General features: G+C 33.1%; 1 protein-coding gene across 13 annotated transcripts in view; it reads left to right on the top strand.

Annotated features, from left to right (window-relative positions):
* The window catches only part of LOC140667740 (uncharacterized), a 45,489-nt gene extending 25,648 nt beyond the window's left edge, over positions 1–19,841 (top strand). For 4 of the 13 annotated variants that reach the window (XM_072895930.1, XM_072895927.1, XM_072895926.1 and 1 more), the window contains 14 exons: positions 628–918; positions 5,558–5,746; positions 5,840–6,350; positions 7,025–7,258; positions 7,343–7,639; positions 7,881–8,015; positions 8,424–9,172; positions 9,346–9,541; positions 10,299–10,607; positions 11,511–11,547; positions 12,652–12,794; positions 17,506–17,940; positions 18,486–18,959; positions 19,045–19,841. In XM_072895930.1, the coding sequence (XP_072752031.1) occupies positions 628–918; positions 5,558–5,746; positions 5,840–6,350; positions 7,025–7,258; positions 7,343–7,639; positions 7,881–8,015; positions 8,424–9,172; positions 9,346–9,541; positions 10,299–10,607; positions 11,511–11,547; positions 12,652–12,794; positions 17,506–17,940; positions 18,486–18,959; positions 19,045–19,116 (4,072 nt within the window). In that variant the 3' untranslated portion in view covers positions 19,117–19,841. Of the gene's footprint in view, positions 1–627; positions 919–5,557; positions 5,747–5,839; positions 6,351–7,024; positions 7,259–7,342; positions 7,640–7,880; positions 8,016–8,423; positions 9,173–9,345; positions 9,542–10,298; positions 10,608–11,510; positions 11,548–12,651; positions 12,795–16,455; positions 17,422–17,505; positions 17,941–18,485; positions 18,960–19,044 lie in introns of those variants that run through there. The other 9 variants (XM_072895931.1, XM_072895933.1, XM_072895934.1 and 6 more) reach the window with 9 other exon arrangements.

The raw sequence follows: 19,841 nt of genomic DNA, 5'->3' as shown, positions 1-19,841 counted from the left end.
CTCAATGTGTATTTTAAAAATGTACTCTATTAACAGAGTTTAATCAAAATTGCGAAATAATAATTACATAACGGTGATTCTATCGTCAATACTGTTTTAATAATTTTTTTATAATGGATGACATTATTACAGATGTATATTTAAAAGAGTTTTATTTCCATTTATTTCTCCATTATTCTGCTTAACATTACACGTGGTGTAATGTGTAGCTAATTACTTAATTGAGAAGCTAGATGGAACAGATGTGCGGAATGAAGATAAAAAGCTGCACATTGTGAGCAAAATGTAAAAAAATAATTATATTTGCGGAATGCGTGTTGGTTTTTTAACAGTAAAATTCACATAAAATTCTCATTTAATAAAATCCCCTTCGGATAATTTTTCAAGAGACGAAATCGCGTTACACCCATCACATTCCTTAAATATGACGACAAAATACACCCGCTATCAATTTTCACCATATAAGCAATAGTCCAAAAATCTTTTTTTTTTTTTTAATAATTATTTTTTTATAAAAATTATATATTTATTTAACATTATATTCTCAAAATTACATTTTTCGTTTAAAATGATATTCTTTTCACACACTGATTTCCGACTGTTAAAAGTGCCAAGTTACGTTCGTAGGTATAGGAAACGAGCAAATGGAAAAAAATCAGGTTCGCTGTCCCGTAGGACGGCGAGCGTGGTGCCCGGTTTCACGGTCGAGGGCCAGCTGCCACCGCACGCCACGAAGCCGCTCTCGTCGAGCTCGTCCTCGGCGTCAGGACGCAGCGAGGACGCGCCGCAATATGGGAGTCTGCCGGGTAGCGATCATCAGGGACAATCGCAGCAGGATGACAGCGGACCGGAGGAGAGCCCCGTGTACATCCTTACCTCGGCGAAGGGAGGCCCCAGCTATAAACTTCGGGATTCGAGGTAACGGATCGCTCCGCGGAAATTCAATTAGCCTGATAAGAGATTAGCTGCGATTCATCAATTTATTTGTTTATTCGACGAAAAGAGATACTTTATATATATACGAATATAGCGATCCATTTTATTAGATAATTGACAATGAGATAAATTAAAGTGTAGAAAGTATATACTCCCTGGAAAAACATTGAAAATCTGGAATTTTGAGGGAATTTTTTTGTACCTGCAGGAAGCAGGGAATTTTCATGGAATCTTATGGGTCTCAGGAAATTTTCCAAAATTATAAGAATTTATATATTCAATGTCTTGATAAGATATTGAATATATAATACAAATTTAATTTTTAGTAATAAAAAATGAAAATGTGAATATGAAAATTAAAAATTGTTATCTTAACGAAAGCTATTCAGCGATCAACTATTTTTTTAAATATATTTTTAAATCTAACACATGAAATTTAAGGACTTTGTATTTTCCTTTCGTATATAAGTGAAAAGCATTAGACAACGCGTACAATAAGTAGAAAATTGTACCAAGAAATCTTTAAAATATTTTTTTTTTACCTGGAATTTTGAACAAAAATATCTGGAAGATTAGAGAATTTTTAAAGAATTTTTTTACAAGGTTTGAGTATACAATGTGTGATTTCAAAAATTTCTCCAAGATTTTAATTATTGGAAAATTTTTCACGATTATAAATGTAATAGTCACCTAAATCATTTAAGATTTTTATGAAGATAATTTCAATAATCGCTTTAAAATTTTTTTGCTAATACAAAAAAAACTAATATATAAAAATAAAAGTACTTTAATTTTTTTTTTCAAGAATGTATCTTTTTTTTAACGTATAAAAAGATAGTTAATTCTGTTTAATTATTTTAAAAAAATGCACAATTGATATTTGTAAAATTAATCAATTTTTCTTTAACTTTCTTTTCCTTTTACAAAATATAAACAAAGAAATATAAAGAATGTAAAAAGTATATAATATTACACAATAGTAATTATACATATGCATATAAAATACGTATAATTAATTAAAAATCATTGATCAAAGTTTGAAATCAGGTCATGATATTAATATGTAAAACGGAAGTGACTTAAAATAGAGATTATAGTTAATTAGAGGGTGCGACTTGAAAAGAATGTTGAGTCGAACGGCTAAATTGCATAAAAATCGATACAGGCTGTAAAGTCGAGACTTGTGTACACGCAAAAATGTATTTCGTTTTCTACTGGCGGCATTAAATTCGAGCGGATTGCTCGTTTATACGACGGAACGAACATTCGCCGACGATGAAAGTCCATTTGTATGACGTTTGTATCTATACAAACGTTACACACGTGGAGCGTCACACGACGTCCAGTTTTCACAGCCGATACACAGCTCCACAGGTTTCAACATCCTGACACAGTTGTCCGTGTATATTCAACGGGGCGTTAATTTCAAGCTTTAATACTCGAGAGAGGAAATGTCACTCAAATACCAGAGCTTCTCCCCCTCTTTCTCTCTCTCTCGCTCTCTCTCTGTCTCTCTCTCTCTGTCTCTCTCTTCCTCGCTGACGTTAATATGTCACACGAGTTGCCCGATGTATAGCAAACAAGTCAATATGCTCGTAATATTTGTGATCCGTCCGAGGTGAACATTTTTCCTTCTTTTTTCCGTACATGAGAAATTTCGCTTGACGGAGACGTCTTCGTCGTCGGCGATAACTCCTCGTGTGCTTTCAAGCGCCGCCTCTGCAAGAACAGCTAGAGTAATCGCGACTTAAGGATGAATTGGATGGATCAGCTACATCAAAAATTAATAAATATAATACATTTCGAGATTCATGAATATAACATTGGACGAAAAGCCCTTTTAGCTTTTTAAAATATAAAATTAATACATAATTTGTGAGTTGAAGTACAAAAGATTTGCCTTGTATAATTAAAAAATTTTTATTTTCATGAATTTTTATATATAGTCATTATAAAAGAAGAAGATTCGATATATGTAAGATATTTATGATTTCGAGATTAAATTATATTCTACAGGGCAAATTTTTTACTTTAACTCAAAAACACAAATTAATTATTAAATAATAATTTATATTTATATTACAATATTTAATATTTATAATATTTATTACAATTATTTATATTGATATATAATATTTATATAATAATATTATTATGTAATAATAATATATTACATAATAATATTATATAAATATTATACATATAATAATATACTAATTTTATATTTTAAAAGACTAAAAGTGCTTTCAAATTTTCATTTATTCCGTAAAATAAAGTTGTTACGAAACGAGAGTGATTTGATTGCGATTTATCAATAAAAGATTTTCTAAAAATTGAGTTTGAAACTGCGAATTTTAGGGCGTTGCACTCTCGTCGTTTCAAATAGAGGTACCTTTTTCAAATTGGCACAAATTAATGTCGAAAGAATTCTCATTTCTGATATCATTCGGGCTATCATTATATTAATCGTCTATCGATTGACACTTATCGACATATCAATCAAGTAGACGTGCGACTATATATATATATAACGAATATCTACCATTTATTTGCAATTATTAGACGCTCGATCCAGATTTACTCAAACGGGATCGATATCAAGTGTGAATGCTCGATAATTATTGATAAATGCTCGACCATAATGACTTCGTTCATTTCAAAGAGATGGTTTGGTAAAAAAAAAAAGAAAAAATACAAAAGGAGTTCTCACTCTTTTATACATTCGAAATATCCGAAGCAATCGACTGACTGCTCTTGTATCCGTACTTATATATTGAGTTATATTTTACAATCTGTCTATGTAGTAGAATTTGAGGTTTTATATTTTCATCTCAAATACACCTTAAATTTACTATACACAATCTGGGACGTAGAAAGCTATTGAATTTCAATGTGACATTGCTTCTGTCGATATTGATTTTACAAATCAACGAGATGAAATCGGGAGTGATAATTCCAGTAAATCCCGACATCTCTGTTAAATTGAGAGGTACATTTTTTGATAACATGAATGCAATGATAAGATAAAAACTCGTTAATGTGATAATTCTCATTATAATTAAAATGATTAAAAAAAAAACGTGATATATTGTATGTGGAGAAAAGAGCTATATTTTATATCTTTATATATTTCTTATATACGAGTATATCTTATACATAGCTTTATATCCTTATAAATCTTTATTTATCTTCCCTATAAATATTTATAAATTATCCATATCTACTTATTTTCTGTAATTAATATTTTTATAATGTATTAAGATTTTTTAAAAATTATATTTAAATATTATATTATTAATGTTATTTATTAATAATAATTGAGAGGTACATTTTTTGGTGACATGAATGCAATGATAAGATAAAAACTCATTAATGTGATAATTCTCGTTATAATTAAAATGATTAAAACAAAAAACGTGATATATTGTATGTGGAGAAAAGAGCTATATTTTATATCTTTATATATTTCTTATATACGAGTATATCTTATACATAGCTTTATATCTTTATAAATCTTTATTTATCTTTCCTATAAATATTTATAAATTATCCATATCCACTTATTTTCTGTAATTAATATTTTTATAATGTATTAAGATTTTTTAAAAATTATATTTAAATATTAATGTGTTATTAATAATAAATATTAATAAAATTTTTATATCATTTATTAATATATTAATATTAAAAAAATTAAATAATTAAATAAGTAATCTATAATTATCGATAAGTAAATATTTTTTTTACTTATACATATTTTTATTTATCTCTTTCTATAAATATGCATTTCGAAGCCTTTTGGCGACGAGGAACAAGAGAGGTTACTCGGGTCTTCAAAGACGATGGGAGCGCGTCCAGATGGACGTCTCGGGAATTACAGGCTTAAAAGTCGCGCCGAATTTTCTCGCGGATATACGTCTCGCCGTCGTGGCTGTCTGTCGGTGATTCTTGCCCCGATGAATATTTTTCAATAAAGCATTCCAGGTTCGATCCGAGGGCCCCGAAGATCGATGACTCGTAAGGATGAGATTATATTTTCGTGTCGTCGACGAATCTATTGAAAGCGTGTATATAAATTATATGGGACACTACACATGGGTCCGATCAGATTTTGGGGGTTAACTTCTCAGCTGTCACGCGCGAGTTTATCCGCTATCTTTCGCCCGATAAGACGGAATTTATTCTCATTGGGAATGTGATACCCTGTGCAAACATCACCTTCGCATCATTGAACTTCATTGAAGTTTATAACTCGTTAAGATTTATAACTCGTTGTCATACAGAGTTTTAGTTCCGTCGATCGACATTGATATAAATGAATTTATCTAAAATGGTTTTTATACAGAGTGTATACATATACTGTTTGAAAAAACGACGATTAAATCATTTAAAATTTTTTTCAATATTTCTGTTCCATTTTTTAAGATAAATGATTCCTATAAGAATACATTATTAAATTTATACATCAATATTATAGAGTAACATATGTGTTAATTCACGCAAGATGAGATTCTAGGAAACAAGTGTGTAATTTTCTAAATGTTTTATGGAAATTGTATAGTAAACATAAACATATGTAACAAGTCTTGTATAAAATAATATAATAATTATTGTTCCACAGAATTATAGAAATTGCTGGTGGCCGAGAGGTATTCTCACAAAGCCGAGGAAAGGTAGCAGCTAGAAAATCAAGATTTCTAGCTGCATCAAATTCTATAAATAACGAGGACATTCAAACCGATAATAAGCTGTCTGTTAAGAAGAATAACAAGTCCCCTAGCTCGCAGACCATATGGGAATTACGAAGCCGGTAACAAAGTTTCTTCCACAATAAAGCAGTTTTAAAAATTGTCTATCTTACTCCGTATAAAGTATAATATTACTAATTATTGCGAGTTTTCAGATGCGGTGAAACCAGAAAGCAACGTGCAAATCGAGAAGTGACAGAGACTGTGTTTGCCTCTGAGGTACACTCAGTGCGACGCAACCCCACAAAATCCATTCTGGATTACGACTCGCCCAAGAGCAACCGTAGCAGTCGCATAATCAATTACGATTCGATTTTGAATAGCAATAATGTAGAGTATACCATACCGAAAAGTATTACTGACCTGGACTATGGACTACCAAAGAGTTGCATAGATTATCAATCGAATCACAATACGCCCGCGAGAAGTATGGCAATTGTCAGTGACGGTGAAGTTGTGGTGTTCGACGATATCGACGACAACTGGCAAGAGCTACGACTGGATTTGGCGTCGAGCAACACGAACCAAATTACGGCGACGAGCGTGGACCTGGAGACGGACGATTCTCAAAGAGGTCGTATCGCACCGGAACCACCGAGTTCCAGCGTCGGGAGTACTCCTAGTCCTACGACAGCATATCATCGCAATACTTCAGAATTTTTCAAAGTAATAATGCATAATATAATATAAATACATTTACAAAGTGTCTTGTAAATGTTGCGCTGACTGAACATAGTCATATTTTTCTCTCAAAACAAACAAGAAAGTTTCTAAAATGGTTTATTAAAAATTAATGTCAAGATAAGATTAAAAGAATTTGTGTCGTAGTCCTGAATTCCAATCAAAACTGTTTACTGTGTTAGATTACTTAAATTCATTTTATTATTTTTTTTTAATTCTGTTAAATAAATATGTATTACATTGTCATCAAAATTAATTTTATCTTAATTTAACATTAATTTTTTAACAAACAGAAAAGTTCCTAAAATGCTTTATTAAAAAAATATCAAGAATAAAAGAATTCATGTGTCGTAGCTCCAAATTACAATTAAAGCAGTGTTTACTGCGTTAAATTATTATTTAAATCTATTTGATTTTTTTTTAATTCGTTTGAATAAATATGTCTAATGTTATAATCGAAATTAATTTTATTTTAATTTGACATTAACTTTTTAATTAATTGTAAGCATTTTAGGAATATTTATATATCTTTTCTGTTTGGCTTGATGAAAAGAACATGACTATGTATAATCGGGCTAATTTTTATGAAGCATTCTATATAATATTGTTATAACTGAAGGATTTTTACACAAATCTTTTGTATTTGTCAACTTTTGTAGGTTGTTACACCAGCGAGCGATTGCGAGGCAGATTCCCCATCTCCGGAACGTAATCATAAAGTTGCGAGGGTCATTGGTGAATTACCGATTGCTCAGTATTCTGGCAGTCCGAGGCGTTATGGAGTTCGCGAAAATACACAGCTTCCTAGCTTATTATCGTCGCCTTCGATGTACATGACGCCGAGGCCTGGCTTTCCTCAAAGAGTATTACCGACAACACCAAATCACAATGAGGTGAAAAATATTCACGGAACATTGTGTGCAAAGTTATAGCTGGACAGTGCCTAATATTTTGTCAATCTTTTCTCGTATTCCTAGAAGGAAGATACTTCTGGAGAAATCATTATAGACAAGACTGTGATAGAAAATATTAGTATCGAAGATCAGCCTGTCGATGCTTCAACTCCATCACCAAAGGCGGAGGAAGAGGAGGAAGATTCTTTAAAGCCATCGACTTTGCCTGTTGATAATATAAGCAGTCTCGTTACGCCAGGAGGTAGTACCTTCGACTATCTGTACGAATTTTCAGAAACGCGGAAAGTATTAGAAGAATTCTTCAAATGCCCGGCGCCGACGAAAGAAAAGGAGAACAATATAGAATCTTTTCCTTTTCAAGTAAGTTTTTGCTGAAACAAGTTTACAAATAGTTACTTGTAACTATTATATTTCTCTATCAAGAAAATAATTGGAAAAATATCTCAAGAATTTTGAGTAATTTGTAATTTAAAAAAACGTATAAATATATCAAAATTTATAATTAAAAAATATATATATAAATATATCGCATACAATTTTTCAATATATAAAATTTATAAATTATACATAATTAACAAAATTATTTTTCATTGCACACAAGGATCTTGATTATGAATTACGAAGGCAAGGAGGAAGTGCATACGTTGGTCAGCGATTAGCTAGTGGTCCACCTGTAACGGAGGAGGTTATGGTCCATGAATCTCCTAAGAAGCAACGGGCAGAATTTCTTCAAAATGTAAGGATGAAAATATATAAAGTAAAAAATATTACCTTAAGAATGTTTTTTTTTTCTTTGTTTAAAATTTATTAATCTTATTTTCTCTCATGTTATATTAAAGTTTCAGATTAAATTAATGATGTTTATTTATATATTAAAAACTTGCGTAATAAATAAAATTCAAATAAATGTTGTTGACAACTTCAAAATGCCAATAGATGCTCAATGTTTGTGGAAATTGTTTCTTCCAGTAGTTGAATTCTAAATATAAATCTGTATTTATATATATAGGCACATAGTTTTTATATTGTGCTCATGTAGTGTTGTTTGAGAAAGAAACTTTACTAAATATTTGAAAGGTGAACTACGACGTTAAGCCATTGAAGTAAACAATCAACTGAATTTTTTCTTTATTCTTTTTTTCAGACAGGTGAACACGAAAACAATTTTCTAGACCTCTCGGTAGGTACCGGTAGCAGTGAAGATCTCGGAGAGACAGAGGTCGGTTTGCAAGTAGGACACTCGCGTAATTTCACGCTGAGCCCCGAGACAACCGACTGTGACAGCAATTGCGGGGACTTGGACAGTGAGGTGTCTCTCATGATGATGGATAACGAATTGATGCCGGCAAGTGGCCTTCTCGGATCGGTCGGCGATTTGGGGAATAATTCGGATTCTCTGAGAATATACACCAGCATGCCGGTATTGGAGGACGGACTGTCGAGTGGTCACGCGAGCGACACCGACAACAATAATCCTACTGTGATGCTCATGAAACGGCAGATAAACGAGATAGAGAAGGAGATTATACAGAGAACTCGAAACGACATGTTAGGCACAAACGAGAACGACTCCGGGAAGGACGTTGGTCTAAACGTGACAAAAGATATTTTACACACATTGAAGACCACATCGTCCCCTGATCTGTTTATTGCGAAGAAGGAGAACTCGTACGATACGAACGAGTTGCAGCTCGACGGATTGGATCCGCTGGGTACGCCGCCGCCGCCGGCGCCTCAGGGACGGCAAAGCGTATCCTTGGAGGTGAACTGCGGCGAGGTGGAAGCGGCCATCAAAGACATCAGGATGGCGTTGCAAAGGACTAAAACGCTTCCTGTGAAATCTCCGTCCGAAGATCCACCGGAACCGAGCGTCAGTCCGATATGGATACCAAGGTATCTTATGTTTTGTCTTATGCGAATAAGGGTATTCCAATTGTGTTGTCCGATATATTTCACTTCGGTACTCTTGATTTTACTAAAACGTCCCTCCCTTTTAAATACCGTACGTTTGGGATACCCTTTTGAGGACGTCTTATTGTTTCGCGCGTTAAACGCATCTAACTAAGATGCAGTATAATGGACGGCAGGCGGAGAATCTGTATGGAAAACAATAGTGAAGAGTCCGATGCACGTCGCATAAACGATGAAGCCGATGTGGAGATCGAGGAGTGTCCAGACGAAGAAGAGGCGGATACCGATCTTGAAACAGATCGCTTACTCGGACAACAGAGGACAGACGATCAAGGATTTTATGATGACAAGGTGAGCACGTAATATTCGATTAATCTTATTTTATTGCGCATCGCTTTCATTAATCAGTGGATTTCTCCCTTTTTTCTTACCTTTAAAGAATTTAGGAATCTAACGAAAATCGGAAAATAGGATATTTTTTAAATATGTAAATTTTTCTTTAACGAATAGAGAAATTACTTTTCTGTTAAATTTATTTTTAATATTTAATCGTTTATATTTTTAGTATTTATTATATACTAATATAAATTATATTAATGTAAATATCTAAATACATATTTAATGTTTTGTATATAAATATATATTTTTACATATTTCTAAATATATACTTAATATAAATACATTTTTTATTATGCAAATGAGCACGATTACTTAGAATGACATTATTTTTCTGTTTTAATATCTTTTGCAATTTTTTATTTTATTATTAATTTAAAAATATATATTTATTAGTAAAAAGAGGAACATATATATTATTTATCTAGTTGTTTAAACAAAATTTTACACGATGTTAAAAAGCATTCTATTGTTTGATTTGCTAGACTTCTCCTTCAATGGAACAACGAAATTAAACGCACACTTGTAACAATATATATATATATATATTATGCGTACACTGTAACTTTTCCTACTAGGTAATGTCTAGGCGGTGGCGGTTCATTTAAATTTATAGATACAAAAAGGGATAGGAATAACACGCATTTCCTGTATATTCTGTGCAATTTGATTGGTATTGGTGTTCAATTAATATCGTCTTGGTGTTACACAGGGGTGGAGGAAGCCTAAGACTAGGACAATGTTACCGCCAATGAATGCGAAAGTCGCTACACCAAAGCAAACCCCTCCCAAAACCTTGAGTGTCGCCCCGATAGAAACGCTAGCGCCTTCCGAGCCCGTACCCTCGACGTCTACCTCGATCTCCCCACCTCCCGTAGTATCCGTTATACAATCGTCGTCTTCTAACGAGTGCGAAGTAGCCACTCCCGCGCAACCCACGTCGAGTCCGCAGAAGACCCCAGTCAAAAACTCCCCCTCATCCCCTCAGAGCCTCAAGGAATCCAACAACAAGGTGAAAAAGGTGCCCTTTCAAATGCTACCACGGAATATTTGTTCTTATTTAGAGACTGTAGATATCTTTAGGTGCTCTTTGCGATGAAATATTGGTGCATGACAATGTGCTATTTTTCTGTTGCTAAATAAAATACATACTAATCAGCTTAAATATAATTTATGTTACGTTTGAATCTTGTAAGTATATTTTTCAATGTGATAATATATAGGTACGATTAATATTTAATATTATTGATAATATAATTCATACACACGTTTTAGCAAAGACAATCTCTTATATAATAATAAAAAATTAAGTAATAATTCTTGATAAAAATGTTTAAGCTGATTTTTTTTTTTTTTTAAGGAGGGTATTTTTTGTTATTCGATTACTTTACCTTTTCTTCACAGCTTTCGCTTATTATGCTTCTTTTAATTTGCAACAGAAATAGCTTCAATCCTGTGTTTATAGAAATAGCGCATATTGGATAATTTTTTCTTGACAAATAATGCAGTAATAATGAAACACCAATTATTTCCTCTGCTTTGTGTGGGACAAAGTGATTCTTATAATTGATTTATAAAACAGAAAGGAATGAAAAGTCAATAATTAGTTTAGTACTCAGTTTTAGTATTACTAATACTATTAGTATTGCTTTTCCTATTCTATAGTTTACTTATAGTTTTATTTATACTAAGTAAGAATATTATTAAACATATTATATTTATTGGTTTTTTTTATAACAGTTATTGCATGGTTAACATATATATATATATATATATATATATATATATATATATATATATATATATTTATTCTATTGCTTAAGTGATTACATATATTATTATATCTACGAAATTTGTCATTGTACCTGTCAAAGTCTTAACTATGCTATCATGCAAAATGCATTACGTCTGCTTTGTTTTTCAGGATAAGGAAGGAAAGAAGAAGAGCAGAAACAAGGAAGGTACTGTCACACATTCTTGTCACTACAATTCTTTTTCCGATACATTGTAACAATGTTCCAATTATTACAAATATTAATAATTATGATACTATATATAATATAATATTTCTTTCTACTGCTTGCATGGATGTATAAATTCGGCATCTTCTAATCACTTTTGTATGGTAGGTATTCTCTTTTTATATATTTTGTAACAAAAAAATATTAAAATATTTTTAATTAATATTATTAGTAATATTAGTAAACTTTTTTTAATAAATGAGAATTTAATTTATTATTCATATTAACTTTTTTATATGTATGATATCACACTTATATTTGTATTATCTCTTTTTCTAATTCAAATTCTATCTATCTAATAACATTCTGTATGCTTGATATGAGACTGTCTTTTTTTATATATATAAATATCGTCTGTAACTCTCGTTCGAGACTTGAGAAGGACATTTTAATGTGTTATATTCTTCTAGTTGCGTTTCTTGATAAGAATGTAATTGTATTGATAAGCATTTTATTCGAGAGAGTTTTATTATCAAAGATTCAAAGAGTTATGATCCTTCTTTATGCTCGGGCTCTTCTCACGTAACAATAAGATGCCTAAGGTGGGGAGGCTAGTGAAGAACAGATAATTTGCGAATTATACTTACATAAGTGTCTATAATCGTTTACAGAACGTAATGTTTAATGAACGTGAAGTGACTGTGCGATTTCAAGCGTATGTTTGTCGCGCTTACGCAAAATATCGTATAATAATAAATTCAACTTATGATTTTTCTACGAACAACAAAAAATGAATATTAAATATAATAAAAGTGTGTGTGCGTGAGAATATAATAAAAATTTACTTTTGTCAAGATATATAAATCGGAACATAAAACATATCGACTTTTATAATTTTATACGCTCTCTCTTAGAGCATGAAAATTCTAATATTAACTAAAGATTCGAATTCCCGGGGATCAAAGACTCTGATATTGGATACCGTATCCATGTCCTCTGTTAAACTGCCTGAATGTTCTTCCGAGCGCTTAATCACCTTTGGCAGACTAAATTGCGAAAAAAGTGGGAAAAATACTAAATGGTACGTGTCTGTGGCCCTTTCAGATTTATTGGACGATCCGTCAGTATTGATCGAGGGTGTTCTATTCCGCGCGAGGTATTTGGGATCCACGCAATTGGTATGCGAGGGTCAACCGACGAAGTCGACTCGAATGTGTCAGGCGGAGGAAGCCGTTTCCAGAATAAAGGTACATATGCGAAAACGCATTCCTTTCTACTTTTTTTTTTTATTCGTCACGTTACCTCCCCTTGTGAACCAATGTCGTACAGGGTGTCCCATATAAATAGATACTACTGTATTTCTTGTAAAAAAAAAATAAGCATCTATTTTCTCTGATAAATTTTCCAAAACGTATCGTTTTTTTAGATATATGTTTCATTTTTTTAATACATCAATATTGTATTTTATTATAAAAATATAAGTGTTAGACATCCGAAAATTGTGTCAAAGAAACAAGATGTTTGTTTACAAAAAATTCTACCTTAATTTATATTGGATACTCTGTATAACTTGAGGTATATATGTAAATATATATAGATATATATGCCTATAATTATATACAGATATGTGTATATAATAGCACAACAACACGTACTATCTCGTATGCAAATAGAATGTGCAAATAGATATGTGATATGAGAATACTCGTTTCTCTTAAAGATATACAAAATGTTGAAAAAAAAATCATCGAGTATATCCACAGTATGAGTTATTAATTGTAATGTATAAGTCACTTAAGAGTTATTATACATATATTATTATCCTAGAATGTTTGTTCTAAAGAGCAGAGTAACTACTAATTAAGTAAGCATCGAGCGATATATCTGATAGATAATGCATCCACGTCTAGTAAATGATATGTTGTGTTTTGTTTAGCTCAGTAGCATTAAGTTTAAAAAAAGATGCGTTAGACTTTACATCGATATTAGAAAAATTGTAATTGTTAATTTTTTGACGCGACGTTTCTGTCAAAAAATAAAAAGCGTGCCGTACATTAGAAAATCTCTTACAAAATGTAAAATCGTTTCTCTCTCTTTTCGGGGATTATTAGAATCAAGTTGCGAATAATAATAATAACGAAGATAAAATTAGCAGCATGCTCTGAATGCTTTATACTCTATTTTAATTTGCTACTTAATTTGTAGTGACCAACAGTGTAATATTCTCATCTGCAATATAATATGTATTTCAGTGTAAAAATTTTTAACTTTTTGAGGAATTTCAAGATTGCAATACTTCTTGATGCGCAATCGCAAATGAAATTTTATTGAAAAATTATTATAATATATATATATATAATTATATTTTTTTAAAGAAATTTAGGCGCATCAAAAAAAAAAAAAAAAACTTCGTCATATCTTCGCCGATGATTTCAGTGCCATTGCTTTGAGATCTTTAATTTACCTCAAATGGTTAAAATACTGGAATCTTATAAATGATATTAGTTAAACCTGAGAGTTTTCTGTAGGAAAGAGTACACACTGTATCCGCGCCTCGTTTATACTTGAATTTCGTAGACGTAAAGATATGCGTGACTTAGTTACCGAGGTATACTCCTTAGAAGATAGTACCGATCATTGGTGTAATACTTTCTGTATTTCCGTTTTTCGGTATCGCAAATATTTTTACTGATGTGTAACAAGTTCTGCGATATATCTTTTTTTTTTTTTATTAATAACTACACTTATTGTTAGTCTCTATGATTTATATATAATTTGTGATTGATTGAACAATCTTCCAAGGAAACTGTCAGTATTAAAATCGAAACAGTAAATTCTTTCCTCCTGCTCTTAGGTTCTGCTCATAAGCAATCAAAAACATCAGCATTTAGATATATAATATATATCACATGATTATATGTTATTTCTCCCTGTATGATAACAAAATATGATTTTCTTTTTCTTTTTTTTTTAATGCGATGATCACGAAAAGTTGCCATCGCCCTTAAAACGCTTTTCCCTTTTTTTTTTCTTTTTTTTTCTAGAAGAATCTGAATGCTGATTCCGACTGATCTGATACGATTAATCTAAATATAATTGTGAACTGGCCGTTGTGCAAAAAGGCCTGAATGTTTCAGTGTAGCGTCCCCCTTCCTCACATCACCAACACCACCACCATCACCACCACCACTACCACCACCTGACCACCGAACACTGTCATCTTTTCAGTGTAACTTTGATGTGATTTCTGTGTATCTGTCAATATTTCTCTCTCTCTCTCTCTCTCTCTCTCTCTCTCTCTCTCTCTCTCTCTCTCTCTCTGCGAATATTTATATTTTTTTTTATCATCCGCTTGCTACATCCGCCTTCCCGTAGATTTTTGATCGATATATTTCATGCACAAAATATATCCGTACTCGCGGAAGATATTGGTCTACTCAATAACTACATTTTATATATTTTTATGTTTTACCTCAGATTCAAGCTAAATTGCTATGTTGTACCGTTTCAGTAAAGAGGAAGAAAACTGGGAATCAAATCTAAAAATATAACAGGCAGAGTTTGAGTGAATTTCTACTGGAAAGGAGATATTCAACCTCGAATTTTGATAAGACATGATATACGACATGTTATTTTAGTATGACAGTATCCTGTGAGATTAGCCGTTCGCTTATTCGTTCGTTTAATCAGATTTTCCAGAAATGTAGATAATTAAAGTTTTTTCTGATATTTTATCGTAGTATGATACGAGATCTTACATAGTTGAGTAGACCAGGATTGAATGGAAATGTTTTTTTTTTTTTTTTTTTTTTTATCGTTGTAAAAGTATATTTTAATTACATACTAAGCAAAAATTAAGATATCTAAAAATAATGTCTTCATAAATGAACACGCTCTCGCGAAAGTTATAATGATTTCTGACTCTTTTGAAATGTTGGAGTGATTGTCAGAGCAGAAATTGTGACGTCAATCAATTCTTTTAATAGTATATGCATGATAATTTATTATTAATTGCAAGGTTGCCAAGCTGTGCTCTATTATATACAATAGTGTAATAATAAAAGAACACGCAAAGATTAAAGAGTTCATATGAAAAATTTACCTCTTGATATACTGAATTATATTTTGATAAAGCTTTCTTATAGAGCCATATTATTAGCTTATGCCTATTTAATGCTTTTGAACAGCGAAGGAACTTGTCTTGTGCTTGCATCTAGATCTCTACATTCGCTTCTGAAAAAGCGTACCTCTGAATCCAAGTTAATTATTGTCGCCCAAAAATGATAATTCTATATTTTTTTTTATCTCGGTTGCTTACAGCTTGATTTTTCGATACGGCATAATCAACGTCAATTGAAAAACTTGAACTAATTTCTTTTTTTGCGATGACAGAGCCCAGGCTTCTCGAGTATTTTGAATAGATTAACATCTGGAGATTGATATAGCCAATTATATGTATATGTATATAAACGCTATTTTATTTAATTGCCGCGTGTGTTCGTTCGTCGACTTTATCGTTTACCTGTAACATACGCTTGCACGCTGCACAGCTTTTAGATACCGTGATGATACGCTTGTTCGAAGACAAGATGAATGCATAATGAAGGTCACAAAAGTGTATGTACACGCCATCGAGCTCTGCTGCATTTATATATGTATTATGTGAATGATTTGACTCGATATATATACAGATTAGAAGACACACAGAGAAGCATGAGTCACTGTGCATATGAGAGAAGTAAAGAAAAACAAAAAAAAAAAAAAAAAAAGACAAGCCATTACATTAGCAACTCGAGAGAACTCATGAACATATTGGCTTTTTGCCTCTCGTTCTGTCGGTGGTGCGTGGCAAGGTGTGACTAGCAGAGCCTTTGTTTGTTTGTTTGTTTGGCGCGTACATAACGGAAGGATGATGGGCCGATGCAGGCAACGCTCTTAAACTATGGGGGGCAGCATGGGTATGGTCGCTGCAGCATTGCCTCGCAAGGAAGCCTAGAGGAGGACGAGTGCGACTCGAGCGAAGAACTAATAGGAAGCGCTTCTGGTGGGGGCCAGTCCGAGTCGCACGCGCTTGGGGCCCACCAGCCGAAACTGGCCCCGATCAGTGGCTGCTTGGGGCCCACAACTGTTTTCAGACTACAATTTCTCGGGTCGGTGGAGGTGGAAGAGGAAGGGGGACGTAAACGGCGTAAGCGCCTTAAGAACCACATGGTGGAGGAGGCTGTGACAAAGATAAAGGTCCGCCCTCATTGCCCCCCCCCCTTCATGTCCCAAAAAAAAAAAAAAAAAAAAGACAACACTATCCCTAACGCTAACGTAATGTCCGCGATCGACTGTCCTTTGATTGACTTGAAAGAACAGTCGTTCGACCCACCCCTTACTCGCATTTTATCATCCCTCTATTGATTTGTAATTCGACACTGAGCATCAAGTTTTATATCAGCCGTTTCGTCCCTTAATTTGAATTTTATTTTATTCGACTATAAGATTTCCACGGCAACAATTTCCCGTATAATTGCACTTTTCAGTTACTTGAGACTCACATTATCTGCGTATCACACACAAATGCACAATGTTCTTTATAAATCATAGCGACCAAACTCTCTTGCAAGTTAGATGTTGCGCCAAAGTTAGGGGGGTTGTAATCGTTTACTTCTATCTCTCTTTCTCTCTTTATCAAACTCTCAGGTTTGTGATAGCGTCGTTAATGATTATGCTTATACGGTTCATATTATAGTGCACTATTTACTTACCTTATTAAGCGCGCTGCGTATATGTGTTTATAATCTGTTATATATATATATATTGTACTCGAACTTATAATTAATTACTCTCTACTTTGTTACACATGCTGCTTTCTTTCGATAGGCATTGGTACGTATCATACATTCTCGCGTATAAATATGTTGTATATGATATATAGACATAATTCTACAAATAATGCCAATATATTTTCAGGCACCGGACGGTGACACTCAGCCAAGTACAGAAGTAGATTTGTTCATATCGACAGAAAAGATTATGGTCCTCAACACCGATCTGAAGGAGATCATGATGGATCACGCGTTGCGTACTATTTCGTACATCGCGGACATCGGTGATCTGGTGGTACTAATGGCGCGACGACGCTTTGTGCCGCACGAGATGGAGGAAGTGCCGAAAATTAATCGCACCCCGAAAATGATCTGTCACGTTTTCGAAAGTGAGGAGGCTCAATTTATAGCACAAAGTATCGGACAAGCGTTCCAAGTAGCTTACATGGAGTTCCTAAAAGCAAACGGGATAGAAGACCATAGTTTCGTTAAGGAAATGGATTATCAGGAAGTGCTCAATTCGCAAGAGATATTCGGCGACGAGTTGCAAATGTTTGCGAAGAAAGAGATGCAGAAAGAGGTGATTCAAATTCTTTTTCTGTTTCAAAGCATCTGCTAGAAAAACATCTAGAATTATTAAGGAATTTTATGAAAGTTTATTAGGGCTCAAAGAATTAAAACAAAAATTCTCTCAATTTTAAGTACATTTATAAATCTAACATCTGACACTTAAATAACTTTTCTTCGTATGAATAAAAAGCATTAGAAAACGCGTACGACAAAAATCTGATTTTAGGAAATTACTAAAAAAAAATCTTTAAAATATTCTCTTTATCTGGAATTTTGAACAAAACTACTTGGAAGATCAGAGAAAAAAAGAATTTTTTTACAAGCTTTGACTCTATTTATTAACTCGAATAAAAAATTTACATTTTCTAACAACTTAAAATCAAGGATGCATTTTGATTACTTTGTTCCAACTTGTCCAAAATTATCGATAAATGTTGATTTCTCATTAATCCAAAAATTAAATTAATTCAAGTTAAAATTACAGACCCGTCGGTTCAGATTATCGTGATGTATCGACTTGAACGAAATTTGATAATTCACATTTTCTGCTTCCAGGTAGTAGTACCGAAAGCGAAGGGAGAGATCCTCGGTGTTGTAATCGTTGAATCTGGATGGGGCTCGATGCTGCCAACCGTAGTCATAGCAAATCTGGCGCCTGCCGGTGCCGCCGCTCGTTGCGGACAGCTTAATATCGGCGATCAGATAATAGCGATTAACGGTGTATCACTGGTCGGCTTGCCTTTGTCCACATGTCAGACTTACATAAAGAACTCGAAGAATCAGACTGTTGTCAAGCTGACTGTCGTACCGTGTGCGCCGGTCGTCGAAGTGAAAATCAAGAGACCCGACACCAAGTATCAGTTAGGATTTAGTGTACAGAACGGAGTGATATGTAGTCTATTGAGAGGCGGTATCGCCGAACGGGGTGGAGTTCGGGTTGGTCATAGGATAATTGAGATCAATAATCAGAGCGTTGTGGCTGTACCGCATGAAAAGATTGTTAATCTTCTGGCTACGTCGGTGGGAGAGGTACGTAATAGATGGCTGTATGTTTTTTTGTTTGATAAAGGAAGGATCCTCGCTCGAGTCGAAAAAATGTTTTCTTCCTTTCTAGATTCTGATGAAGACGATGCCCACGTCGATGTTTAGACTATTAACCGGCCAGGAGTCACCGGTGTACATATAAAAGCGTTCAGTTGCCTGGCTGATGCGTAGTGAACAGACAATACATCCGCCATCCACTACCGTACACTATCCGCTCTACTACCTTTACTGTACAGATTATTCTACGCAAGTCTATGCTTTGTGTTTTGATTCTTATCGGGACAATTCGATACATTCACCAGCTCCTGCTTAGCAAACAAGATTATATAGGTACGTCGCAGAAATGTTATTAAATATTTACTCAAGCATAATTTATATGATTATCGTAAGATAGTACTAATTAATGAGATTCTCTTTAACATAAATATGTTTTCCTGAAATTTCAAAGCGTAAGAAATATCTTTTCCAATATTTCTTATTGTATACATAATATCAGCGTTTATTATGTCTGAATATTATATATAAAAATGTTGCGATGAAATTGTCATAATTTTGACTCGTTAACCCAATCGAATAAGATGTTACAAAAAAATATTTTTCCTTTAGATTTTTAGTACACAAGACATATTCAGTGTTACAGAGAATCGTATTATTCGCGCCAAGACAGATGATATAGGTGATGCAAACGATGCAGTTGCACATGATTATAAATAGCACAAAGCTCTTTACCAACTAGCTGGAAGCAGGGCTGGAACTGTATATTACGTAGTTTAATGACATAGTAATATTTATAAAAAAAACGATCTCCCTCTCTATCTCGCGTGTGGGACATACTTTAAGGGCTGAAGCGTTTTATTTAAATCTTTT

Source organism: Anoplolepis gracilipes, chromosome 7, assembly GCF_047496725.1.
Source record: "Anoplolepis gracilipes chromosome 7, ASM4749672v1, whole genome shotgun sequence".
NCBI classification, from domain to species: Eukaryota; Metazoa; Arthropoda; class Insecta; order Hymenoptera; family Formicidae; genus Anoplolepis; species Anoplolepis gracilipes.
This window is presented reverse-complemented; position numbering and strand designations above follow the sequence as displayed.